Below are 23,473 nucleotides of genomic sequence, written 5' to 3' on the forward strand. Positions count from 1 at the left end.
GGCAATAACTCAGTTGATAGTTCTCATAATTTTGGAAGTTCAGAAAAAATGTTCTACAAGTTTTTACGTGCCAAAAGTACAAAAACATTCCAGTTCACAAGATTCCCATTTTCCGAAAAAGTTAACTTTCACTTTCGAATTTTGGGAAATTTATAGTTTTTAAACAATATATTTCAGATTTTGGAAAACTATGTTTAAAATTACTTTGTTTTGATAATTTCAATATTATTGATTACTTTCAGTTAAAACGAAAAACTTTTAAAAATAGTTATTCTCAAATAATCAAAAGGGCAAATTTTTGGCCATCACTGTACAGAAAACTTAATGATGTACTGATGAGAGCTCGCTTTTTTCTTACTTCCGCCGAACCGAGCACAAGCTGATCTTCAAAATTTGAGAAGTAAACAGTATTTAAAGTTGCTTTAAAATTTTTGGATTTACGCAGAAATTTAAAAGAAATTTGTTTTAAATTTTCAATTTCGCAAGTGCAAACCTCACGTTTATAAAAAATCCCCCCCCCCCCCTCCCTCTCTGTCGGAAAAAATAAAATTAATCGAAATTTGAATCAGTTCGAGAAAATTACATCGAAATGGGAGTCGAGTTATCGTTGGATCCGCCAGTCTGCCCAATCCAAGCCAATGGTGGTGTTTCTACGCACAAGATCATTAATCACTGCGACAAAATGTTGGCCTATAAGGTATGGAATCCACATTTTATTAAGTCAATTGAATTTTCAGATAAAATCTTCCAATAACTCCAACTACAGTGTCAACACTATCTTTGGACTTATTCAGATTGGGTATACCGCTGATCTGATCATCACTAGAAAGGTATGTAGTAGTTGTCGCCTGGCCTAAAAATTAAACATTTTTTTCAGCCAGGAAAGCCGCAGGCCGACAAGCTTGTTATCCAATTCGCTGCCGTTGAGCAGACTTGCCGTGATGGCTGTATTTGCCAAGGCTGTATTTGCCAATGGACTGCCAACTGGAGAGTGCTGTGGAGAGACGATCATCAAGCTGTCAGCTGCTGAATAGAAGAATTATCACAATAAGATTTGTGATTATGAAAACTTCTCTGAAAATTATGTATTGTGTGTATAAATAAAGTTGAAAGGGGAATGATTTTTTGAAAGTTTGTAGTTTTTATTTGAGAACCGGGAAAATTACAAAAACGACCACCCGCAATGTTTATATTTCGACCATTTTTTGAAAACCGGGAAAGTGTAACCCAAATTTGGTATATACTGTGCCAATATTCTATTCGCTCTCGCTTTTACGGAAAAATATTTTCAACTAACAAAATTTTGCCGTTTTTAAATCTAATTAGTCAGTATTTTTACTTGCCAGACGTTTTTTGGCTAATTTTATAGCAGGAGAGAAAGTAATTATATTTGCATAAGTGTTTTTAAAAAATTGCAAAAATTGAAATTTAGACATTAAATAATATTTTTTAGCAATGGAATGGTCATATTATAATAACATTTTAAACATAAAAACAATGTTGAGTAAAAGATTTAGTTATAAATTACGTGAACTTCATGTTTGCCTTCGAAATCTAACCAAAATCTAACCGTATGACATTCCACGCGTCCAATGACATTTATCAAGATTGATCGGAATATAAATTCAGTTTGAATCTTTTTAACGATGGCAACTCCCGATACTTCGGCTGCGAAAATGGCGGGACAGGATCGTCAAAAGGTACGTGATTTGACTTTTTCTAAAATGAGTTTTCGAACTTTCTTTGACTTTCAAAATAATTGTTATTTTCAGTTAAAAGTTGTTGCATGGTTGCAAAATCTTGTTGAGCGACTGAAAGGATGGACTCCAGGACATTGCCAGAAGCTATTCGATGAGAAGGAGCTCATCCAGCTTTGTTATCGTGCTCGTGAAGTCTTCTGGAAGAACAATGTGAAGTTAGAGGTGTGTACAGACTGCAAAATTCTTTTAAAAAATTAATTTTCTTTAGCTGAAGGCTCCTGTCAAGATATGCGGAGATCTTCATGGGCAGTACGAGGATTTATTGGCCCTGTTGGAATTGAATGGATGGCCTCCAGAGACCAAGTATCTCTTTCTGGGAGACTACGTTGATCGAGGACCGTTTTCGATCGAGGTCATCTCATTGCTCTTCGCCTATCAAGTCCTCCACCCGGACAAAGTTTTCTTGCTCCGAGGAAATCATGAGAGTCGCCCGGTTAACATGCAATACGGATTCTTTATGGAATGCCGTAAAAGATTTTCAAATGCTCTCTACGATGCGTTCCAACTGGCATTCTACTGCATGCCACTTTGTGCAGTAGTCAGCGACAAGATCATCTGTATGCATGGCGGAATTTCCGAGGATTTGGTGGATTTGAGGTTTGAAATTTCGGCAATCAAGGTTTATGCTCATTATTTTGGTTACAGACAACTTGACAAAGTCGAACGTCCCTGCGATGTTCCCGATATTGGCGTCATTGCTGACCTGACATGGGCTGATCCGGATGCCACCATTCAAATGTACGCCGAGTCGCAACGTGGAGCCGGTCGTGTCTTTGGAGCAGAAGCAGTCAAGAAATTCCTGAACACCCATCATCTCGAACTTGTCGTTCGTGCCCATCAAGTCGTCATGGATGGCTACGAATTTTTTGCTGATCGGCAACTCGTCACCATCTTCTCGGCGCCATCATACTGTGGACAAATGGACAACGCTGCGGCAGTTATGACTGTGGATGAAGAATTGGTTAGTTACTTTAACGAACTTTAAAAAATTGTTTACAACTATTCATTACAGGTGTGTTCCTTCACTGTGATGCGTCCGGACTTGAAGAAAGACAAAGAAAAGAAGGCAGCTGTAGGAATTGTCCCCAACTAACAGGCGTGCCCACCATTCAAGGATCAATTTTGAATTAGAACTACTTGATTTTGTATTTACCAATAAATTTTTTGGTGTTTTTTTTGCCCATTCACTGTTTATAGAATAAATTCCTACAGTTAAAATAAAATAATCGCATTTTTCAACCATTTACATTCTCAGATATCATCCAGTGATCTAAGGAAATGAAACAAAATATCATATTTTATATATCATCATCATGATCAAAGTATCATAGTTTCCTCACGATATGAGGAATAACATCTGTGATTTCACTCTGCGGATAGTGTGCTTTTTATCCGGTTTTCATTTAGAAATTATATTTCTTTTATTGTTGTTTTTCAGAAATTTATTTAATATTTCCTATTCTTATTTTATTTGTGCTTCTCACACTTTTTCCCCTTTCGGCCCTATCCGTTTATTTATGCTTGAGAGTTGCGCATTTTCCGATATCAGTAGTTTCTCTAATTATTTGATACGTATACTTTTACATATGCTTCACCTGTTCCCTTGGTAATAACCTTCTTTTCCTCTCATTCTCTCTATCCCTTTACTTCTATTTCGGAAACAGCCAATTAGTGCATATCGAGATATTAAATAAAACGTAGAGACCGCAGAGATATTGTCATATGGTATCCAATGGCAACCGAAAGCATTTACTAGTGCGAAATGTCTCTTTGAGGAATAAGATAGAAATGGAGGATTATAAGAGGTTTAGAGAAAGAAGACAAAAACGAAGGTCTTCTTGTTTAGTTGCTGGGAAGAGCGACTAATAAGATATTCAAGATTTTCAGACAATATCAGGAGGTTGCACACAAACAAAAAGACGTCCCGTGGGTTTTGTTTTTCAGAAATTGTAATCTTCTTCTATTCCATCTCGACCTATCTTCTTCTACTTCTTCTAGTTTTCTTTTTCTCTGTTTTTTTCCGAATGTAATACATATGTGCATAGATTCCAACATGTTCCAGTGAAATGGGCGAATATCAATTACACCAATCTCGTAATTTGAGTGTCAATCAGACCCTTGATGAGATTCTGGGAATCAGTAGAAAATCAGAAACAACCACAACATCAAGTGGCTCAAGTGGAGCTGAAAAGAATGCATTGAACTCTCCGATCCGGCCACCAACAAGACATGGTAGAGAATCATCGGGAAGCAATGAAGAAAATAAAGTATGTTTGACATTAAAATTATTTTAAAAAAAATTTCACTATTCGGAAAAACTAAATCCTTTTTTCTACGTGCTTGAAATAGGCGGTAGGCATATAGGTAGGCAGGGATTAGGCAGGCAAGTGTCTACTATGTAAGCCCTAGAAAAACCAAAATCATACTATCAAGGTGATAAATGTGTGCTCACAAAACGTGTCTGAAATGGCAGTTCAAAGTGCAATATTTTGCACTTTCAAAGTAAGGTCACAAAAATGATTGTCTACATCCGTTTTTGCCATAAAAAGTGGATTCGTCTTATGATTTTGCCAATACCTGTTACAAAGAATTCCAATAACTTAAAAAATTGTTAGTTCTAGTGTAGAAAACCTAGCTAACGAAAAAAGAAAAATCTCTAGGAATTTCAAAAAATTTCAGTCCAATGCCAGATTTCAGTAACAATTAAACTGTGATAATTGGAATAATTTTCAGGATCCGATTCAACTGGAGAATGGAAATGGATCAACATTGAGCTTTCTAACATCTTCTTCATCTGCTACGTCATCAACTGCTGCTAGACGAAATTCAGATGATGATTTTATAAAGAAATTGTGAGCTATTCTCACCTTTAAGTATTTTTCAGCAATCATAATTTTTCAGAAATGATATCAGGCGTCGCTCATTGATTTCTACAATGGATGCAACATCTACACCAACTACATCTGTTCCAATTCATTTTGATTCTCCGAGACGGTAAGTTCTTAGAAACATTGAATATTTTTAATTTGGAGTTTACTTCAGAGAGTCTCGTCCTTGTCTCGAAATTCACGTAGAAGAATCGCCAGAAGAACTTTCAACGCATGCTGTAGAGATCACCGAGTTTCATAGAGACTTGTCGGAAAATTCATTGGGTACAAGTACAGATCATGAAGATCCGAGTCTAACCTTCAGAGTGGATAAAGAATTGGAACAATCTGAATCTAAGAAGACAACTAAAAGGCCTGCAAGTGGAGTTAAGAAAACACTGAAAGCTTCGATTTCTATTGATGCTCCGAAACCAAAACCTCGACCTCGCCCTCAGACCTCAGCAAATTTGTCTACAAAAACAATCAAAGACAAAGATCAAGAGATGATGCAAATGTCTATGTTGTAAGCTATTTTCTTAAATTTTAATTACATGAGGGGAAGCTGCCAATTTTGATTTTCCAGCGGGTCCAAGTTAAATAAACCTTCTGATGCTCATCACAAGGAATGGCTTCAGAAGAAGGAAAGAGAAATTCGGGAGAAAAAGGCAAAAGAGAAAGCTGCAGCAGAGCAGAAAGCTGCAACGGAGGTACCGTAGTTTTAATATTTTTAAACGGAATTGTAACCAACTTTGTTTCAGAAAGAACGTCGTGAAAACTCTGCAAAGTTGTATCAAAGATGGGTTCAGGATCATGATAAAAAAGCGAAGGAATTAAAATCGAAGAAAACTCAACAAGAAAGGAAAAAATCTGAAAATGAGAAAACAACGCAAGATCAGAAACTGAAAGAAGCTGAAAAGGTACTCAACATTTTAAATAAATCTAATAAATAATTGAAATTTAGAATTATGAAATGTGGAAGCGGGAACGTTCGAAATCTGTAACAGATATCAGAAAGAAACTGGAGCAAGAAGAAGACAAGAAAAGAAAGAAAGAGGAAGAAGCTAAAAATGAAAAGATCAAAGAAGCACAGGCAGCTTTTCTAGCATGGTTAGTTTTACGGATTGATAAACTACAAGTGACTTTTCGTTTGTGCTCCGAAGAATATGATATGGTTTTTTACAATATTAATTCTACAATTAGTGATTGTTCGCTGAAATCTCAAAGAAGGCTCCACCGATATCTTGGATTTTTTGGAGTTTTTTCTCGCATATAATCTGCATATTCTGAACAATTTTTGTGATATCCTTCTATATTCTTTGTGGATCATATTATGCACAGATGAAAAATTTATCGATTTTTGCTCCAAAAGTACGGTACCAGGTCTCTAAACGATTTGTTCTCTTGAATTAAACAGAGCGTGTGTAATTTAGGAGTACTGTAGTTTTATTCTCCCGTTTCTTCAGTATTTTATGTATTTTAATATATTTACCATTTTTCAAAGAGTTTTGAAGAAACCGAAGAACAAGTATAAAAAAATCACTGTAAATTTCTCAACAACGAGAAGTTGTCAACTACAGTACTTTTTAAAGGCGCACACTCTTTTGCATTTGAGAAAAGCAGTCGTTTCAAGACCAGGTATTGTTTCTTGGGGCAAAAATCGCAAATTTTCGAATATGAGTAATAATACAAAGCCACGAGAAGCCAAGCTTTGTTAAAAATTTGAAACCGAAATATTTTTCCAGGAAACGGAAAAAGGAAGAACTATTGAATGAAGAAGCTGAAAAGTTGAAAAAGGAACAAGTTCAAAAACAATTGGAAGAATCTGAAAAAATGACAAGATTGTCGTTGGCTAATGAAGCATACGAAACATGGATTGAATTGAAAGAATCGGAACGAGAGTTTATTGCCGATTTTGTGCTTATTGAAGCTCCGCCGATTCCATGGCTTCCACCGAGTAATTTGATTCCAAGGCAATTCGTGAGATCGTCGAATGGAAATCGGTTAGTTTTGTTATTAATGCCTCTTTTGAAATCAAATTGCAAACGCGCTTCACGGCTAATTGAAAGCTCCGCTTTTGGATAATGGGTCTCGTTAGGTATTTGGCGGCAAACCCAAAAATTCAAACGTTTTTGATTAATTTCGCCTAAATATTTGTCGTCTTTTTTTGTAATGTTTTCCGTTGTTAATGATTTATAAGTCGAAACGTTCGTAGGTAGAGCTTATTCAATTAGCCGTGGAGTTCGTTTCCTGTCAATTTCAAAAGCTGATTTTTCTGCCTACATACAAGTTTAAAATCATTAACCTTATGTTTCAGTCTTCGCGCACGGTCTCAATCTGCTAAATCCATTGCAAAACGATCGAGAAGTCGTCCTGGCACTACAACTTCTTTGCGCCCATTTCGTTAAACTGTGATAACGAATTCTATGAAATCAATAAACTTATGTTCTTTCAACAACAACAAAAATAATAACAAAAAAGCGAACGGGTTGAAACAAAAAAGTTAAATATAAAGAAAGGTATCTAAATAACAAAAATGAGTAAAAGTCTGGGTGGTAAAGAAAAAGTATTAAATCGAACAAATTAAAGAGTGACGTTCAGACGTTCGAAAATCGGCGAATTCTGTTTAAGAACGGCTTTCTTGTCGTATTTCTGCATCAATTTGAATGTACCGGTTCCGACAGTCATTGGGGTTCCCATAATAATACACTCCGAAACTCCATGAATCTAAAAAAAGTTCAATAAATTTTCTACAATTAAAACAAATTAAAAAAAATCGAAAATATTTGGGTTTTTATTTTTTCGATTTATAAACTTTAATAGGAAACTATAAAATTTACTTACCACGTCACGTTGAGAGAAAAATGCAGCTTCAAACAAGTGATCCATCGTTTTTTCGAAGGAAGCAAGTAAAAGTACGGAATCTTTCATTTTAACGAGACCATTACGAGTGATTCCAAGTACTTCTCCTCTGTAAGTCATAACATCCGCGAGAAGCATGACGTGACGTCTATCCAATCCAATTCCATGAGCATCCATTGTTGCAATGATTTCATTGATAATACACGAACGAGCTGCTTCAATTCCAAGAACATCAGCGACCACGAGTGCATTATTAAAATTCGTTTTTCTTGGATCAACTCCAACAGAAGAGAGAACAGATCGGAAATCAGTTCCTTCAACCAAAAGAGAATAGAAATCACCCTTCTTTTCATCTGCATGAATGACACATCGATTCACTGATGGAATTCCTTTGACTACCACATTTGCGAGAGAATATTTGAGAATTTGCATTGTCATAGTTTTACTTAATTTGCTTGTAGATGGTGGTCGAATTGCCATCATTGTCTTTCCATGAGCAACAATTTTACATCCTCTCATCTGTGGACACACTTTTGAAGTTGCAATTGCATATGAAATTGATTCCATACAAACTTCCAATTGAAGAAGTCGAATACGTTTTGAGTTCAGTTTAACAAGTAGGAAATAGTCATCCGGAAGGTAAACTTCTTCAATATAGTCGCAGATTTCTCCTGAAATTTACAATTCATAAGGACATCGCTTTTTCGATTTTCCATTATTTCGAGAAATCTTGTACTTTTCAAAAAATTGCCTTTTCGATAAAAAAACAATTTTATTTTTTCGCTTTATAAACTTTTTTTCGAGCAAAAGTGAAACAAAAACGGAAAAATTTATAAAAAATTCTTTAAACCTGTCGTTAACTGAATAACTTATAAATCGTAACTCGGGTTCACATATGCTTAAAATGTTTAGATTTTACAAGGAAGCATTACCATTTTTTAAAAATTTCTCATTTTTTGATTTTTTTAGTAGTTTTAGTGAAGACAAATGTATCATTTTCGGTTAAAAATTGTGTTTCGCCCCTGGAAACAATTTTTAATCTCAAAAAGCACTAACCCAATGTGGTCTTTTCAATTCTAGCTTTAACACGTCTGGCTAACGATTCATCGTAAGGATCCAGCAGTGCTGCAGTGATAATTGGAGTAGAAATTGTCTTGACAGCGTTGATAATTTCCTTGATTCTTGGCACTCCCTGTGTAATATTCATAGAAGCAACTCCGGCGAAATGGAAAGTTTTCAGTGTCATTTGAGTCGATGGTTCTCCTGAAATAATTTTATGAAACTTTATTATTTTAATGTGAAGATAACTTGCCAATACTAGTTGCGGCAATAGCTCCAACTGCAGTACCGGGCTCTGTGATTGCTCTTGCCACTTTATAGTAACATAATTCAATGAAACTGCAGAGTTGGGTCTTTGTTAGACATGAGTTTGCAAGAAGTGATGTTCTGAAAATTGAAAATATTAATATATATTGAGGAAAGCAAGTAATGAAATGATATCTCACTTATAGGCTTCCAAATTCTTGCAAATTTTGCAAGACTCTTTAGTTTTTAAATCAGCTGTCTCATGATTTCCGCAATGAGCTTTTCCATTTTGCCACTTTTTACTTTTCTTAATTTCAGTTTGAGTGATATATTCGCTAAGCTTATCAGCAAAGTGAACATATTTTCCTTTGAATTTCTTTTGAATTTCTGCTTTCAGCACTTCATCGAGCTTATCCACTGGAATTGGTTGCTCTTTCGTTGTTTGAATATTTTTGGCATGCTCCAAGACGTGCGTAAAATCAACAACACTTCCATCCTTAGCTTCCATCATTGCTGGATCTAGTCCATCCTCTCCGAACACAAATTCAATGACGTCACCAACTGAAGAACGAACTGTACCATCATAAGAAGCACATAGATCCTCGAGACATTTGACAAGACGTCTTTGCATGTAACCAGTTTCAGCAGTCTTAACAGCAGTATCTACAAGACCTTCACGTCCTCCCATTGTATGGAAAAAGAATTCGGTTGGTGTAAGTCCAGAGTAGAAACTGTTGGCAACGAATCCTTTTGCCTCTGGTGTCTTCTTTTTTCGTTCGAAATGTGGAAGTGAACGTTCTTCGAATCCATCGGGCGGTCGGTGTCCAGAGATAGCCTGTTGTCCGACACATGCAATCATTTGAGAGATGTTAATGAAAGATCCTTTTGAACCACAAACAGCCATAGTCAATGGTGCATTGTACTTGCTCAAATTACGAAGACATACTTGTCCAGCATGATCACGAATCGTTGAAAGCTCGCGTAAAATAATTGATTCAAGAGTTTCTTCTTCAGTGCAACCTGGTTGAGCTTTTAGTTTTCCTTCTTCCAGCTCTTTGATATATTGCGAACATTTTGAATATCCTAAAATTAACAATTTTAATAGAAATTTACAGTTTGGAAATTTTACCATTATCGACCAATTGCCCCTTTTCTCGCAACAACTGCTCACTTGGGCGTACATCACCGATTCCAATGGAAAATCCACGATTCGATAGAAATACTGGAGCCATTCTGGCTAATCTCCACATTGCATCAACTGCAGCGTCCTCTCCATAATCTCTCATCAACATATAGAAAATGTTAACTTTTGACGACGAACCCAACAGAGATTTATCCAAACATCCTGCCAACAGAACTGAATTTCTGATAATAACGTACGAATCTTTGGAGCACAATTCAAGATTTCCAGTGTACGACTTATTTTTGGCGGTCAAATTCAGCGACACATCCGAACCTTTGTCTGGGCGAATAATGAGCTCGATAAGTTGCTTTCCGGTCCAAAGCTCAACAGGACGACGAATTGCTGGTGGTGGAATTCGGATTTTCGTTTGTTTCTTTGCAGATGCATCAATGAGAGCAGCAGCAAAACGGTATACTTCGGCACGTGGAAGAAAGGTATCCTTATGAGTGAGCAAATATCCTCCAGTAATGAAATCCTGAATAGCAGCAACAAGAGGTTCTCCTGAACGAGGAGTGATCAAGTTATTCTTCACATTCATCAATTCACTGGCTTCGGCTAAAACGATTATTGTTAGAAAAGCGTGTAACTAGAAACTATTTTACCTTTTGCCTCATATGTCTGTGGTAAATGCAAATTCATTTCATCTCCGTCAAAATCGGCGTTATAGGGAGTACAAGCACATTCATTGAATCTGAACGTTCTTCCCGGCATTACTTTTGCTCTATGGCTCATAATAGAGATCTTGTGAAGAGATGGTTGACGATTGAACAAGACCACATCGTTATCATCAAGGTGACGTTCAATTGTATCTCCCATTCTTAAATTCTTTGCCAGTTCATCTCTTTTTCCATATTTCAATAACTTTTTGTTTCCCGTCTTCTTTTCGACCAAATAATTCGCTCCCGGGTGAACATCACTTCCATTGATTACCAATTGACGCATTTTCTCAATATTTGATGCATTCACAATTTCGGGGAACGTTAGAGTCATGGCGACGTGGATTGGCACACCAACTTGATCGATTCGAAGATTTGGATCGGGTGAAATTACAGTACGGCCAGAGAAATCAACACGTTTTCCACAAAGATTTCCACGGAATCTTCCCTGTTTTCCTTTTAGACGTTGAGTAAATGCACGCATCGCTCTTTTTGGTTGCATATCTGGTGGAAGTCCTGACATTTCAGAATTGATGTATAGAGCACATTGTATCTGAATAATTTATTTTTAAAGATATTAAAATTTATAGATTAAAGTTGGAGTGAAATTCAGAAAAACACCAACTAAAAATGAAGAAAATTTCATTAAGTTCAGAACTTTGAGAACTTTGAAAAAACATTCAGAACTTTGAAAAAAAAGTGCGATGATTTTAGCAATGTTCAAAAATCGGGATTATCGGTTTTTTTCAAACTTAATACAATATTTGTGTTTTTCTTTTGTGGTATTTTTGAAGGAAAATACCCATTGAGTGTGCTACTCCTTTGAATATCTTACCTGAAGATGCTCCCAAGTTTCGAAAAGTGTCTTGCTGGGTGCTCCATCTCTTTTATGCTTCTTGAGTACATCATTTGTTAACATAATTTCCATAAGCTTCATAGTCACATCATCTTCAGTAGTTCCAGCTTTGACTTCTGAAACAACAGAAGGACGAATGCAAACTGGTGGAACTGGCATTCGAGTGAGAAGAAGATCATTTGGATGCTTTTCCTCTCCGGATCGAACCATTAGAACAGGAATGTCCTGAAAAATAATTCCAGTCCAAATTTTTAAAAAATCACAACATACCCCTTCCTTGATATTGGAGAAAAGTTTCTGCACGAATAGTGGATTAAGCAATGTGAACTTCATCTTACGAACATGATCACCAACTTCTTGGTTTGAACTGAACATTGTAGCGAATTTACCAAGTTCGTCTACTGAAACAGGACTGGCGAAGGCAATCTTCAGAACTGCTCCGACGGCTTTTTTTACGGTTCCTGAATACAAAAATATTTTTAATATAACAGAAATTAGAATTACCATTTTTCAAGCCACAATGAGAACAAGTGGAACCTTTCTTGCATGCTGCGACAATGCGTTTATGAAGTGCTTTTCTGTGCAGATAATCAAGATTTGGATTCATAACTTGTCGAGAAAAGACACGGTGTTGTTCAGGAGTTAGAAGAATAGATGAACAGTTCTGGAAAAGTTAGAAAAGTTAGCGTTTAAGACGGAAAAACAATTACTTTGCAGATGCATTGAAGCAATTGAATAGTTAACTTGAAAAATCCAATATGGAACACTGGAACATCGAGATCAAAATAGCCAAAGTGACCAACACAATCTGTCAGTCCGAGACCGCATGTAGAGCAAGTTCCAGTTTTTGTGGAGACTCCCTAAGAAAATAAACTATTTAAAATAGACATGAAACTGATAATCTACCATTTTCGGATCGAGTGGTCCATAGTTTGCTGGCTGCAATTTTCCTTCAACATCTTCGTACAATTTATTATTGAAAATCGGAACATGAGCCGTCTGACGCATAAACTCACAATCTCCAGGAGCAAACTTTACGCCGACACTAAAAATTTACATTATTATTTTAAATTATGACATTAAAACTGAAAAAGTAACAAAACTCACACTTTCAAGGCCTTGTCGGCCTCCCGAAACTGCTCTTTACCCATTTTGCATCCAAACTTCACGATTCAGATGATAACCCTGCAATTTAATTTTTAGTCGGTATTTATACAATATTTAAAGCATATTTCAATAATTAAACGAAGCAAACATCGAGATTTAGCGAAGAAATTCATGAAAAATTAATATAAAAAAATTTGGAAAATGTTTGCAACGACACTCCGCTATCCCGCTTGGCTAAACAACACGCGCCTTTTGGCAACATTTCGAAATATAATGTAATATGTCTAAATACCTTTGTAGGAAAGTTGAAACGAAATGGAGGAAACGAGAGAAGTAATGAAATTCACGAATAAAACACAAAGCCGCATGAATGTGCATTACAGAAATGTATTTTACTCTCACAATCAGGCCGAAAACTTAGATTTTTATGTTTTTTTCCTAATATTAAGAAACCATAAGAAACCATGAGTTCATGAGAATGTCTAATTTCTGGCGCGAAAATAGCGGAAGCAGAGAGAACATGCGGTGACGAGAGATTCAGGTGACTTCGCTACGCGATATTCCCGCGCCAAAACGGTAGACATTCTCATGATCTGATGGCTTCTTAATACTGTTAATTTTACATTTTTCTGGAATTTTTACAAGAGAGCAAAAGATCATATCGTGTTTTTTAATACCTAGAGCCAAATGTTCATAATAAGTTCTGATCATTTCATAGTGAATACATTTCTAGAAATTAAAAAAAACACGATATAATCTGAAAACTCTTACTACCACAGTTCTACTACAGTAACCCAACAGTATCCCACCATTAACTCCAACTCAGTATCCCATCAATAGAAAACAACGTAGTAAAAAAGTTCTTGTAGTAAAAGAGATACATAGTAAAAGATCAAGTAGTAATACAGTATTTGCCATTCTAGAATATATCTAAAACTTATTTTCAAATGGAGTACCCTTTCAATAAAATTTCCAATTTTAGTATATAGTTGATACCCCTTCCACCAGATTCCCAGTTTCTCATGAGCCTTTTCTGTCATCATCTGTGTCTATTCAATCCCGAACACTATTTCCAACTTCTCGAAATGCCTGCGTCTCATTCTCTTGCATGTGCTTAGCATGTGCCAACGAATGTACTTCCATTCCGTCTCCAGTTGTGAGAATTCTTGATTTTTTAAAGTTCCAGATCCTCGACTATTCTAGAATTACATTATTTTATAATTTAACAAGAGATCTCAAAATATGAATGGTAGGTCTACATCTACAAACTTCCATATCTGATTTTACATGATTTCAGAAGCAACACGTCGCGTGCTCCATGATTTGAAAGCTCTAACTGAAAGCAGAAAACAAATGGAAAAAGCTGGATTATTGTCTCCACAAGAACTTAGTCGTAAAATCTGCATCGAAGAGCAAATGAAGTTCGAGATTGCAGAATGTTTGAGGAAAGCTCAGGAGAAAGCTGATGAGAAAAAACGAGAAAATGAGAAAGTAATTGGACAATTGACATATAGACTTGAAAGAAAGATTCGAGAAATGAATAGATTAAAAGAAGAAGAAGAATATATGGAAGAAGTCGATAAACGATATGAAGCTCGGTTGAATAAAGAGAGAGAAGAGAAAATGAAAAATGGATTGGAAATTATAAAAATTGATCAATTGGAGGATTGGAATGTAGATGGAAAAATTGGTAATTTATTATAAAGTTCCAAAAAAAAAATGGAATATGCAAAGTTTTGAAAAAATTGCACCATGTTCGCTTCTTGGATATTATATTCCTACATCAGTATAGATCGCGTTCAATATTTCAAACTAAAAGACCTTATAATCCACTCAAAAACTTTAAGAATATAGGTCACATGCTTATTTCCAAATTTTATCTGTATTTCAGAAAAGAACGAAACCAAGTCTAAGGCTAAAAAGGGCAGAAAGAAGAACAAATCAAAATCTAAAAGCAACAAAAATATCGAAAAGAATCTTGAATCTCTTTCCCTATAAGTTTTTTTAATTCTCAAATTTAAGCTCTCATTTATCTCGTGATGTTCCTTGGCAATACCACTTTCGATCGTTTCTCATATCTTTGTAATATTGAATATTAACTATTTTTATGCATCCCTTGATTTTTCACTCGTGTCTGAAATATCATTCCAAGCCAAATCGAAGAACTCCATCTATTACATTCAACTCGTGCTCAATTCAAATGTATTACTTTTCAGTGTTAATTATTGTAAAACATTCTAATAAAAACAAGTCTTATATTAAATTCGTATTTTCCAATTTTATGGCTGTTGGTACATAAGTTTCGAAAATGTAAAATACATTATTTGTGTCCATGTTATCCAGATTCAATTTTGAAACTAAAGTTGATCACTCGAAAGTTAAAAAAAATCGAGGACGTTCTAAATAACTGCCATAAATGTATTTCAGATAAGACTATAGGAAATTTTCAAGAGAGAAGTTGCATTTCTTGACGGTCCAGACTGTATATAAAATATCGATCATGTACATTTGAATCGATTACCACGGTCACCTTGCACACCTTCCATCTGTTCTCTGAATCTTCCAGATGGGAAGGTGCACCAGATGCTACGTGGCATCTGACATTTGGTTAGTTGACATTGTGTTACAATGCCTGGGCCTTTTCTTACATATTGACTACATCTTTTTTTAATTATCGACCGTTTTTTTTTTCCACCTGATTTAGTGAATCTACTCATGATTGTGAAATGGCGATTAGTTCTTCGCAATGCGCGTCAAATTCAGTGCCGCCACAGCTAACCGTGTATACACATTTTTTCAATTGCAGCTAGCTTTGTAGGTATTCAAATGTTTACCACGTGATAATTGTATTCATACTCTGAGGTTTCTTTATATTTAATTTTTCGAGAAAATATTTTTTACAATATTACAATTTTTGGCTAACGAGTAATAAAATCAAGCTTTGTACATACTTCTTCCGGGCTCCTTTTTTATTCTTTCAATTTTTCCTGTATTCTCTCTTCTATGCAGACCTACTATATTATTATTTTCAAATTTCAGATGGTAAAGTCTCCAAAATCCAGTAAAAAGGCTGCAGCGAGAGCGGCAAAAGCCCGTGAAACTGCTGAAACCAATGCATTCCTGGATAGTATATTCATTTTAATATCGTCAGATGGTGAAAAATTTCAAACGGATGGTCATTGCATAAGGCATTCAAAAGTTCTCATGCAAGCGTCAAAATCATTAGAAACACCGGATACACCAATTCAAGTTGAAAAAGTGCAAGGAGACACACTGAATCGAGTTCTGGAATGGTGTAATAATCATCGAGACGATGGAAAATATGTGTCACAATGTGGACCTAGTCTACGTCTTCCACAATGGGATTTTCGATGGCTTAAAGATTTGGATAATCAGGAGCTAGTTGATTTAATCAATGCGTCGAATGATCTACAAATGCAACAATTGATGGATTATGCATGCAAGACAGTGGCAAATATGGCAAAAGGAAAGAATCCCGCACAATTGAGAGAACTTTTTGGTATTCTAACAGACGAAGAGGAAGCTGAACTTGCACTTAATGAACCTGGACCCTCAACCGCATAAAATGTGATAATGTAACTTAATTTTGTATTTATATTTTCTGTAAAACTTGATTTCCAACTGTCATAATCGTTTAAATGAAACGAATTAAGTTAACTTTTTTAAACAAATTCATGCTGGGTCATATGACGGTTTGAAGTATGAATCGCCGTACCACTACCGTAATTCCTACAATAACGCTTTTGATACGTTGAATGAAAAGGAGGTGACATAGCACATATCCAAGATTTCCATATCTTTCCTCTGATATCTTCAAAAACGGAGAAAAAGATAAATATCGATCTATAGGCCGATTTGTAATTTTGTTTTCCAGTCAAAAAGTGGCGATTACTCGATTTTTACAATTTACAATTTTGGAATTTCGCCAAAAAAATTCTATGAACTTTTATTCTGTACTCAACATTTTCCTTTTTTATCATTGAAGGAATTCAATTTATAAAACTTCTGAAAAATATCAAATGTTTCGTAAATTTTTCAATTTTCCAAAACTTTGGAATTAAACAAAATGTAAAAAAAAAAACTAAAACTGTTTGAAGTGCTTTATTATGGTATTTGGATATTTTGTAACACGGCAGGTTCAAATTAAAAAAAAATTAAATTTCAATTGGCGCCACTTCTTCTTTAAGAAAAAGTAAAATTAAAACAAATATTTATAAACGGATAAAAATCAAACTTTATTTATACAGTTCTTACAATACGAATCGGCATTCTTCTCATATGATTTTGATCGACAGTTTGTATTTGACGCTTCCGTAGTTTGAAACATCCTGAAAAAAAATGAAATAAATATACGAAATTGCTCAAATAAATACCCAGTGCAGCTTTCCGATAAGGGCTTATTATGAAAAAATTCGGTAGGGGATCAATTGCAGGATACAATGCGATTGTTATGGACATGGCAAAGCAATACGCTCCTAGTCCGGCATCAAAAATAGCAAAACTAAATTTTAGTACAACAGGAGTGTGTAATAGTAAAATTGGTATTAAAGTTTGAATTGCAAGAGCATTGAAAAGTTGGGTCTGTAGAACTTGAGAACGGGCTGATGAAGTTCCACCATTCTTTAGAAGGAGTTTTATACGAAGATAACATTTGTATCCGCATATCACAATTACTAAAAAAGATGCAAGCTGAAAAAGAAAACTAATAATTTTATTTAAAACTTTTGCCCACCACAGTCAGTGACATAATTGTCATTCCAGCAATTGGACTCCAATAGATAATCATATTTTTCGTTGCCCAACTTTTTTCATACATTAACGCCCCTAGATACTCAAATTCTTCAATATTTTCATGGAATACTTCCCAAACATCATTCCTCATAAACTCTGTGAACTCCTCTGTAGGTCCACACAAAAATATGCCAGTTAATGACCAAATAAAGCCAATCACTAATGGAATCATCAACCATAGAATTAGTTTCCATGACTGAAAAGTTTGTAGTAATGCATTTCCACTGATAACCAGATATCGATAAACAAAATGAATTGCGAAAATTGCCAAGGATGATCCAAAAAATCCCCAGTAAAATGAATTGAGAGTGAGAAGAATGTCACGACTAAATAGCTTATCTGATGTAGTTATAAGAACCACTACACTTGAACGATACGAATAATGAATCTGAAATTATCAGAGTGAATGTAGCGATATAGTATTATTCAATACATTCATGGATTTTTTTCAAAAAGTAAGTTTTCTATGAAAAAATGCTCAATCACTTGTTCTTCAATTTTCTGGATTTTGGACAGTCTGGTGTTAATATTTAGTTTTTAATATTTCACCGTATTTAATGGTGTTTGGCCAGACGCTCGAAAAATGGCAAATGGAAAACGGAATGTTCGATATAAGTTTCGAAAATATCTATTCATTACCGGAGTTAATGTAACTTCCAAAAGTGAATATAAAATCTCAAAAATAGATATGAATACCATCAAATATTTATAAACACCCAATTGTCTTGGAGATTTTGTTAAAATCAAGTAGACCAAGAAAGTGTTGAACAAAATAGCAAAGAACAGAGAGCACTTGGTGAAAATGTGTAAATATTGTGGAAGATCGTATACACCTATCATGACAGCAATAACTAAATCAAAGAAAATTGTATTAGAAACTTGATAACAAGCATAGTAGACACAAATATCCCTAAGGATTTTGACAATTTTTCATTTTATTGTTTCGTAAAATTGTATAGTAAAATCCCCAAGACATTGAAATAAATCTGTGATCTTCTAACTCAAATTAAAGAATAGGATTAACAGTGGGCGAGACTGCGATTTTTGAATTTGGAGGAACTTGCTGAACACTACTTGTTATTTGACCTCTCTTCTTGAAACATCCTGAACTAATAAATTTTTGATACAGCTTTCATAAAAAATACTCACTGAATGCCGCTTTCCGGTAAGGACCGATAATGAAAAAGTTTGGCAGAGGATCTATTGCAGGGTATAATGATATAGTTACAGAGACTATGGTACTGTATGTACCTAGTCCATGATCCGCAATTAGAAAAACAAGCATTACGGTAAGTGGAAAATGCAGAAGAAGTACAGGAATGAGGGTTTGACACACGAGAGCATAGAATAATTGAGATTGAATTTTATGAGATCGAGCTGATGTTGTAGTCGTTTTGTTCATATTCGATATTAAGAAATAACATTTAAATCCACAAAATAATATTATTGAAAACGATAGGCTCTGAAGAAAGCTTTTAAAACCAATAAATATGAACTACTAAAAATGTCAACTTACTATGACAAAAGACATAAATGAAACTGATGACAAGGTTTTGAAATAAGGTTTAATAGTTCAATTTTGCAACTTTTGATAAATGATTCCACCCAAGTAGTCAAAATTATCGATATTTTCATTAAAATCTTTCAGTATATAAGGTCGCAGTAACTCAGAAACTTCAGTGTTTGGACTTGATAAACACAATCCTAGCATAGCCCAGACAATACCATTCACAAAAGGTATAATTATCCAAAACATTAATTTCCAAGAACTGAACGATTTTATCAAACTATTCAGGCTTATGGCCAAGTATCTATAGATGAATTGAAGTGCAAAAATTGTCAGAGAAGATCCATAAAAAGTAAATTGCCCAGTAAATTGAGTTTAAAATTCGTAGTGCAAATCGAGGAAGTATCTTGTCATTCACAGAAACCATTACTACTGATGTAGTTCGGATTGAGTAGTGAATCTTTAATTAATTCTGAATAGAGGAAGCTCAAGCTTACAAAAAACCGAACTCACAGGCACCAATACGACTTCCAAAATTGAGTAGAAGATCTCAAAGACTGATATAAAAATCATCAAATACTTGTAAACTCCAAATTCTTTCGGAGATTTTGTTAAAATTAAATAAGATAAAATTCCGTTAAAAATGAAAGACATGGAACCGGAAAATAAGTTGAGAGAATTCAACATTTTATGGAACTTCATTTTATCAACTTTTTTCAGAAAATGAATTAGCAACTCGTAAGGCACAGAAGGAGAAAAATATCGATAAATTCTCCAGGGTTAATACATATTGTATAATTATCAAAATACACATCAGAATCAGAAAAACACAAACATTAATGTCTAATTAGAGAGTACGTTATTTGAAACATTTTCTGAGTAATTTTCAAAATAAATAGCTGAAAGTATTGATTAAAAAAACAAATTAGGTAATAAGACAGTGTCATTAACATTTACTGATTGTAATCAATTCATGGAAGTTTATTAAGATGACATACAATTGACCATTTTAAAAATCTCGAAGTTATATTTATAAAATTATTGAAACAGAAGGTTTTTTTTTTAATTTAGAAAAAATTTTTGGATGAGAAAAACTTTACAAATTTATTTGAGATTTCATGTAAATATATGAAAAGTGTATTCATAGAAACAAGATTTAACAAGATTGTAGATTAAAAAAATGTTGAAAATTGAAAACTACTCAAAAACCATGTTATCAGAGTTTTGTTAATTTATAGCAACAATTTTCAAGCAGTGCTCTTAAAAACACTATGAAAAATATAAATCATCGTGTTCGTTTTTAAAATTTCACATCAAGGTATTCTTTATAGACCCGTATAGTTTCAAAAGGAAGGTTGGTTTGACTCTTGGCTTGAAAATAGAACAATTATTTTATAGTAGATTCAGAAAAGACAGCTGTCCATTGCTAGGAAACTGTGAGATACTTAGATCCAAATGATGTATTTACAGGAAACAAATAAGGAACTAAATAGTACTCCATAAATCACTAGACATCATTAATGAAGCCTATTCAATTGTAATCATAGATTCCTATTTCCCAATTGATAGCTATTTTTGTGATCTTTATCTTATTTTTTGAATGACATCTCAGACCCTCAACTTTGTTCACAATTCAACAAAACTCGTGAATAGTCACCTATTTCCAGTAACTCAATTAGTTTTCTATTATTTGAGGTCTGGTCAACAATTTTATTTTATTTCTCTCTCTCTTTCTCTCTCTAGATCTAGATTTTGAGATTTTTCTAAATTCTTAACACAAACTTCATATCATTTGACTAATGGATAATTTCGAATTAATCGTTTTCTTAACTCAACGAGTTTGTACAATTCTAGCTTTTTTGATCCACTTCCCTCTCACGTTACTTATTCTCTACAAGTCACCAAGTAGTTTCGGTGCTTACAAATACTTGCTCACTTATATATCAATCTTTGAGTTAGTGTATGCTGTGTTAGATGTTCTTGTATCACCACAACTATACACACATAAATCTGCATTCATGTTGGTTTTGGATTCAAATAAAACATTTTTACCTTTCTGGACACTTTACCCAATTGATTTATTATTTTGTGGAATGCTTGGATGTTCAATGGCTATTTTTACCATTAATTTCATTTATCGATATTTGGTTATGAAAGGGTAATTGACGGAATAAAAATTGTTAATCCATAAAAATTCAGAAGCGAGCTTCTCAAATCCTTCGAGTCTTCCAAACTGTTTATTTGGATTGCTTCTCCAATGGTTTACAGTGCCATTTGGATGTTTATCACTGAAATGACATTACAAGGGAATCCGGATACTGATAAGTTATTAGAGTATGTGTATTTCCATTTTCAAAAGATTTGAAACTAAACTTTTCAGAGACACTTTTCTTAAAAAACAAAAAATAAGTCTGTCTGAAGTTGTGTACATTGGACCAAATTATTATCCTGAAGAAGGCGTTATTGATTGGATTCCAATTATTGGAATGATTTCTTTGACACTAATGATTGTAATATCGTGTTCCGGAAACTGTAAAATTAAATATAAACTTTGCATTTTCAGTTTGTCTCAGTATATTCAATTATTTATTTCGCAGTCAATTCATACGTTGCAATGAATAAATTGGTATTAACTTCTGTAAACTCTCAACGATATAAAGCTAATCAAACTGAACTTCTCAATGCATTAGTCATTCAAGCAATAATTCCATTTGCTCTTATGCATTTTCCTGCTTCCATTGTATTCATAACTCCATTTTTCAACTGTGGAAATCAAACATTTGCTAGAATATTCAGTGTTACAGTTGCTCTTTATCCAGTTTTAGATCCTCTACCAACTATTTTCGTCGTCAAATGCTATCGAAAAGCGGTGATTAGTAAGTTTAACTGATCTTATCAAAATGAATGTATTTTTCCAGAATACTTAAATATTTTATTTTCATTTTGCTCCAATCAACCAACAATAGTTACTGAACAACATTCTTCAACTTCATATAAATGTCCAGCAATTACTGCTTGATAACATATTAAATTAAGAAATGCTGACAAATAAATAAAATTTCGTTACTCACTAGTCAGATAACATAGAGTCACCTCTAATTAGCAAAAACCCATTTCTAATTACCAAAAACGTCGAAAACCATTTCTAAGTAGCGTGGGGTCACTTCTAATTAGTGCGGGACCATTTCTAACTAGAACACCCAGAAAAAGCCATATTTCACTCATCGCATGGTCATTTCTAATTAGAAAAGCTACAAAAAACCATTTCTAATTAGCGCGGAGGCATTTCTAATTAGCAAAGCTAGAGAGAACCATTTCTCTTTAGCTTTGAATTGTTTTATTGATTTATTTTGTTATTTTATTTTTAATATATATATATACACAGTTTGTTCTTTTATCAAATTTGTTCTCAATTTGGATGTTTAATTTGATTATCCTTATTTTTTTGTTTGAATTTAGAACCGGAAACAGAAAAACAAACCCTTCTTGGTTCGAACTGTAGACCAGAAACAGAAAAACAAATTGTTCTTGGATTGAAATTTAGACCAGGAACAAAAAAAAACGAACCGTTTTTGTTTCTATTTTTGTTTTCTTATGATTTATGTATTTATTTTAATTTCTTTGGATTGCAATTAATTTATATTATTAAATTACAGATGACGTCTCTGTCTGAGATTTATATGCGACACGCCAAACCAATTCAAGAAGAATCGACAAAACGAAATAAGCGAAATTCCGCAGAAACTTCTGAAGCAGCTCCACCTTCAAATAAAAAGACTAATTCAAAGTTGGCGAAGTCTTCAATTGCTAAAAAGGAGCAGAAGGGCAATGTCGTCACGAAAAAATCTCCAACTGAGGGGATTGCAGAGAGTCATCAACAAACACTTGTAGATGCCGTTTCAAACCGCAAATACTCTCTTCGAGCAAAGAATAATGTGCCTCCACATCGTCTCCTGGTAAAATCAATACAAAAAATAATATAAATCCGTAAAATTTCAGAGAGAAAATGAGCCATCGAAACCGGAGCTTGTGGTTGCCGACGCGGGAGAGTACATGGAATCATGTGGCGTAGGTCCTGTTGAAGTAGAAAACTCCGACAAAGGAGAAGTTGTAGCCGGAAATAATGTAGAAGAAGGCATCCCGGAGCCAGAAGTTGAAGGAGAAGATGAACAGCGCGTAGAAGAAGAAGTAGAGGAAGCAGAAGTAGAGGAAGAAGCAGCTACGGTCCGCACTGATGAATCTGCTGAAATTGCTCTGCCTAGGAAGACATATGAACTCGTTATTTAAGTTGCTTTCATTAGCAACTGCGGGGACAGGAAACTGTCAAAAAACGTTTTTAATTTTTGGTATCGAAAACCACTTCTAATTAGCAAGAAATCCTTTCTAATTAGCTAAAAATAATTTTTCATTCTTGGTATCGGACCACTTCTAATTAGCTAGGAAGTCACTTCTAATCGACTGAAAAGCATTTCTAATTACGCTGACTCTAGAACTGGTCGAAATAGCTAATTAGAAATGGGTTTTTGCTAATTAGAGGTGACTCTATGTTATCTGAGTATGA

At 34.4% G+C, this 23,473-nt stretch overlaps 9 protein-coding genes, 1 non-coding gene and 1 pseudogene across 11 annotated transcripts; 7 read left to right on the forward strand and 4 right to left on the reverse strand.

Annotated features, from left to right (window-relative positions):
- Positions 1-584: 584 nt before the first annotated feature.
- Positions 585-1,116, forward strand: C34D4.3 (MSP domain-containing protein). Its single transcript, NM_068723.5, has 3 exons — positions 585-697; positions 738-830; positions 878-1,116. Exons 1-3 carry the CDS (start codon positions 590-592, stop codon positions 1,028-1,030), a joined length of 354 nt encoding a protein of 117 aa, NP_501124.1. The 5' UTR covers positions 585-589; the 3' UTR covers positions 1,031-1,116.
- Positions 1,117-1,638: 522 nt separating this feature from the next.
- C34D4.2 (Serine/threonine-protein phosphatase) lies at positions 1,639-2,933 on the forward strand. Its single transcript, NM_068724.5, has 5 exons — positions 1,639-1,700; positions 1,773-1,922; positions 1,969-2,357; positions 2,406-2,721; positions 2,773-2,933. The coding sequence occupies exons 1-5, from the start codon at positions 1,647-1,649 to the stop codon at positions 2,851-2,853; spliced, it is 990 nt and encodes a 329-aa protein (NP_501125.1). The 5' UTR covers positions 1,639-1,646; the 3' UTR covers positions 2,854-2,933.
- Positions 2,934-3,550: 617 nt separating this feature from the next.
- On the forward strand, positions 3,551-7,079 carry maph-9. Its single transcript, NM_068725.6, has 10 exons — positions 3,551-3,686; positions 3,823-4,027; positions 4,494-4,612; positions 4,662-4,754; positions 4,803-5,150; positions 5,211-5,334; positions 5,386-5,544; positions 5,589-5,734; positions 6,370-6,627; positions 6,942-7,079. The coding sequence occupies exons 2-10, from the start codon at positions 3,827-3,829 to the stop codon at positions 7,030-7,032; spliced, it is 1,539 nt and encodes a 512-aa protein (NP_501126.1). The 5' UTR covers positions 3,551-3,686; positions 3,823-3,826; the 3' UTR covers positions 7,033-7,079.
- rpc-1 (DNA-directed RNA polymerase subunit) lies at positions 7,058-12,671 on the reverse strand. Its single transcript, NM_068726.5, has 13 exons — positions 12,594-12,671; positions 12,393-12,531; positions 12,197-12,346; positions 11,991-12,150; positions 11,757-11,947; positions 11,466-11,711; positions 10,577-11,183; positions 9,921-10,529; positions 8,992-9,874; positions 8,799-8,932; positions 8,543-8,749; positions 7,469-8,157; positions 7,058-7,351 (listed from the first exon to the last, which is right to left on the reverse strand). The coding sequence occupies exons 1-13, from the start codon at positions 12,635-12,637 to the stop codon at positions 7,208-7,210; spliced, it is 4,203 nt and encodes a 1,400-aa protein (NP_501127.2). The 5' UTR covers positions 12,638-12,671; the 3' UTR covers positions 7,058-7,207.
- Positions 12,672-13,743: 1,072 nt separating this feature from the next.
- Positions 13,744-14,853, forward strand: C42D4.18 (uncharacterized protein). Its single transcript, NM_001268360.3, has 3 exons — positions 13,744-13,842; positions 13,891-14,283; positions 14,485-14,853. Exons 1-3 carry the CDS (start codon positions 13,836-13,838, stop codon positions 14,589-14,591), a joined length of 507 nt encoding a protein of 168 aa, NP_001255289.1. The 5' UTR covers positions 13,744-13,835; the 3' UTR covers positions 14,592-14,853.
- A 779-nt stretch (positions 14,854-15,632) lies between these two features.
- On the forward strand, positions 15,633-16,178 carry skr-16 (Skp1-related protein; the record flags this gene model as incomplete). The annotated part of the gene is made up of 1 exon (NM_068727.7): positions 15,633-16,178. One exon carries the CDS (start codon positions 15,633-15,635, stop codon positions 16,176-16,178), a length of 546 nt encoding a protein of 181 aa, NP_501128.2.
- A 675-nt stretch (positions 16,179-16,853) lies between these two features.
- str-220 (Serpentine receptor class r-10) lies at positions 16,854-18,245 on the reverse strand (the record flags this gene model as incomplete). The annotated part of the gene is made up of 4 exons (NM_068728.1): positions 16,854-16,942; positions 16,988-17,303; positions 17,347-17,793; positions 18,045-18,245. The coding sequence occupies 4 exons, from the start codon at positions 18,243-18,245 to the stop codon at positions 16,854-16,856; spliced, it is 1,053 nt and encodes a 350-aa protein (NP_501129.1).
- A 166-nt stretch (positions 18,246-18,411) lies between these two features.
- str-219 lies at positions 18,412-19,614 on the reverse strand (annotated as a pseudogene). Its single transcript is given in 5 exon segments — positions 18,412-18,509; positions 18,555-18,867; positions 18,922-19,263; positions 19,265-19,372; positions 19,426-19,614. Coding segments are annotated over 5 exon segments (1,050 nt in total).
- Positions 19,615-19,895: 281 nt separating this feature from the next.
- Positions 19,896-19,916, reverse strand: 21ur-12366. The gene has a single exon (NR_056121.1).
- Positions 19,917-20,711: 795 nt separating this feature from the next.
- str-1 (Seven TM Receptor) lies at positions 20,712-21,931 on the forward strand (the record flags this gene model as incomplete). Its single annotated transcript, NM_068729.2, has 5 exons — positions 20,712-21,070; positions 21,112-21,246; positions 21,293-21,422; positions 21,476-21,788; positions 21,831-21,931. 5 exons carry the CDS (start codon positions 20,712-20,714, stop codon positions 21,929-21,931), a joined length of 1,038 nt encoding a protein of 345 aa, NP_501130.2.
- Positions 21,932-22,568: 637 nt separating this feature from the next.
- C42D4.19 (uncharacterized protein) lies at positions 22,569-23,199 on the forward strand (the record flags this gene model as incomplete). The annotated part of the gene is made up of 2 exons (NM_001307391.1): positions 22,569-22,868; positions 22,912-23,199. 2 exons carry the CDS (start codon positions 22,569-22,571, stop codon positions 23,197-23,199), a joined length of 588 nt encoding a protein of 195 aa, NP_001294320.1.
- Between the last annotated feature and the right edge of the window lie 274 nt (positions 23,200-23,473).

This window comes from Caenorhabditis elegans, chromosome IV (assembly GCF_000002985.6).
Source record: "Caenorhabditis elegans chromosome IV".
Classification (NCBI taxonomy): Eukaryota; Metazoa; Nematoda; class Chromadorea; order Rhabditida; family Rhabditidae; genus Caenorhabditis; species Caenorhabditis elegans.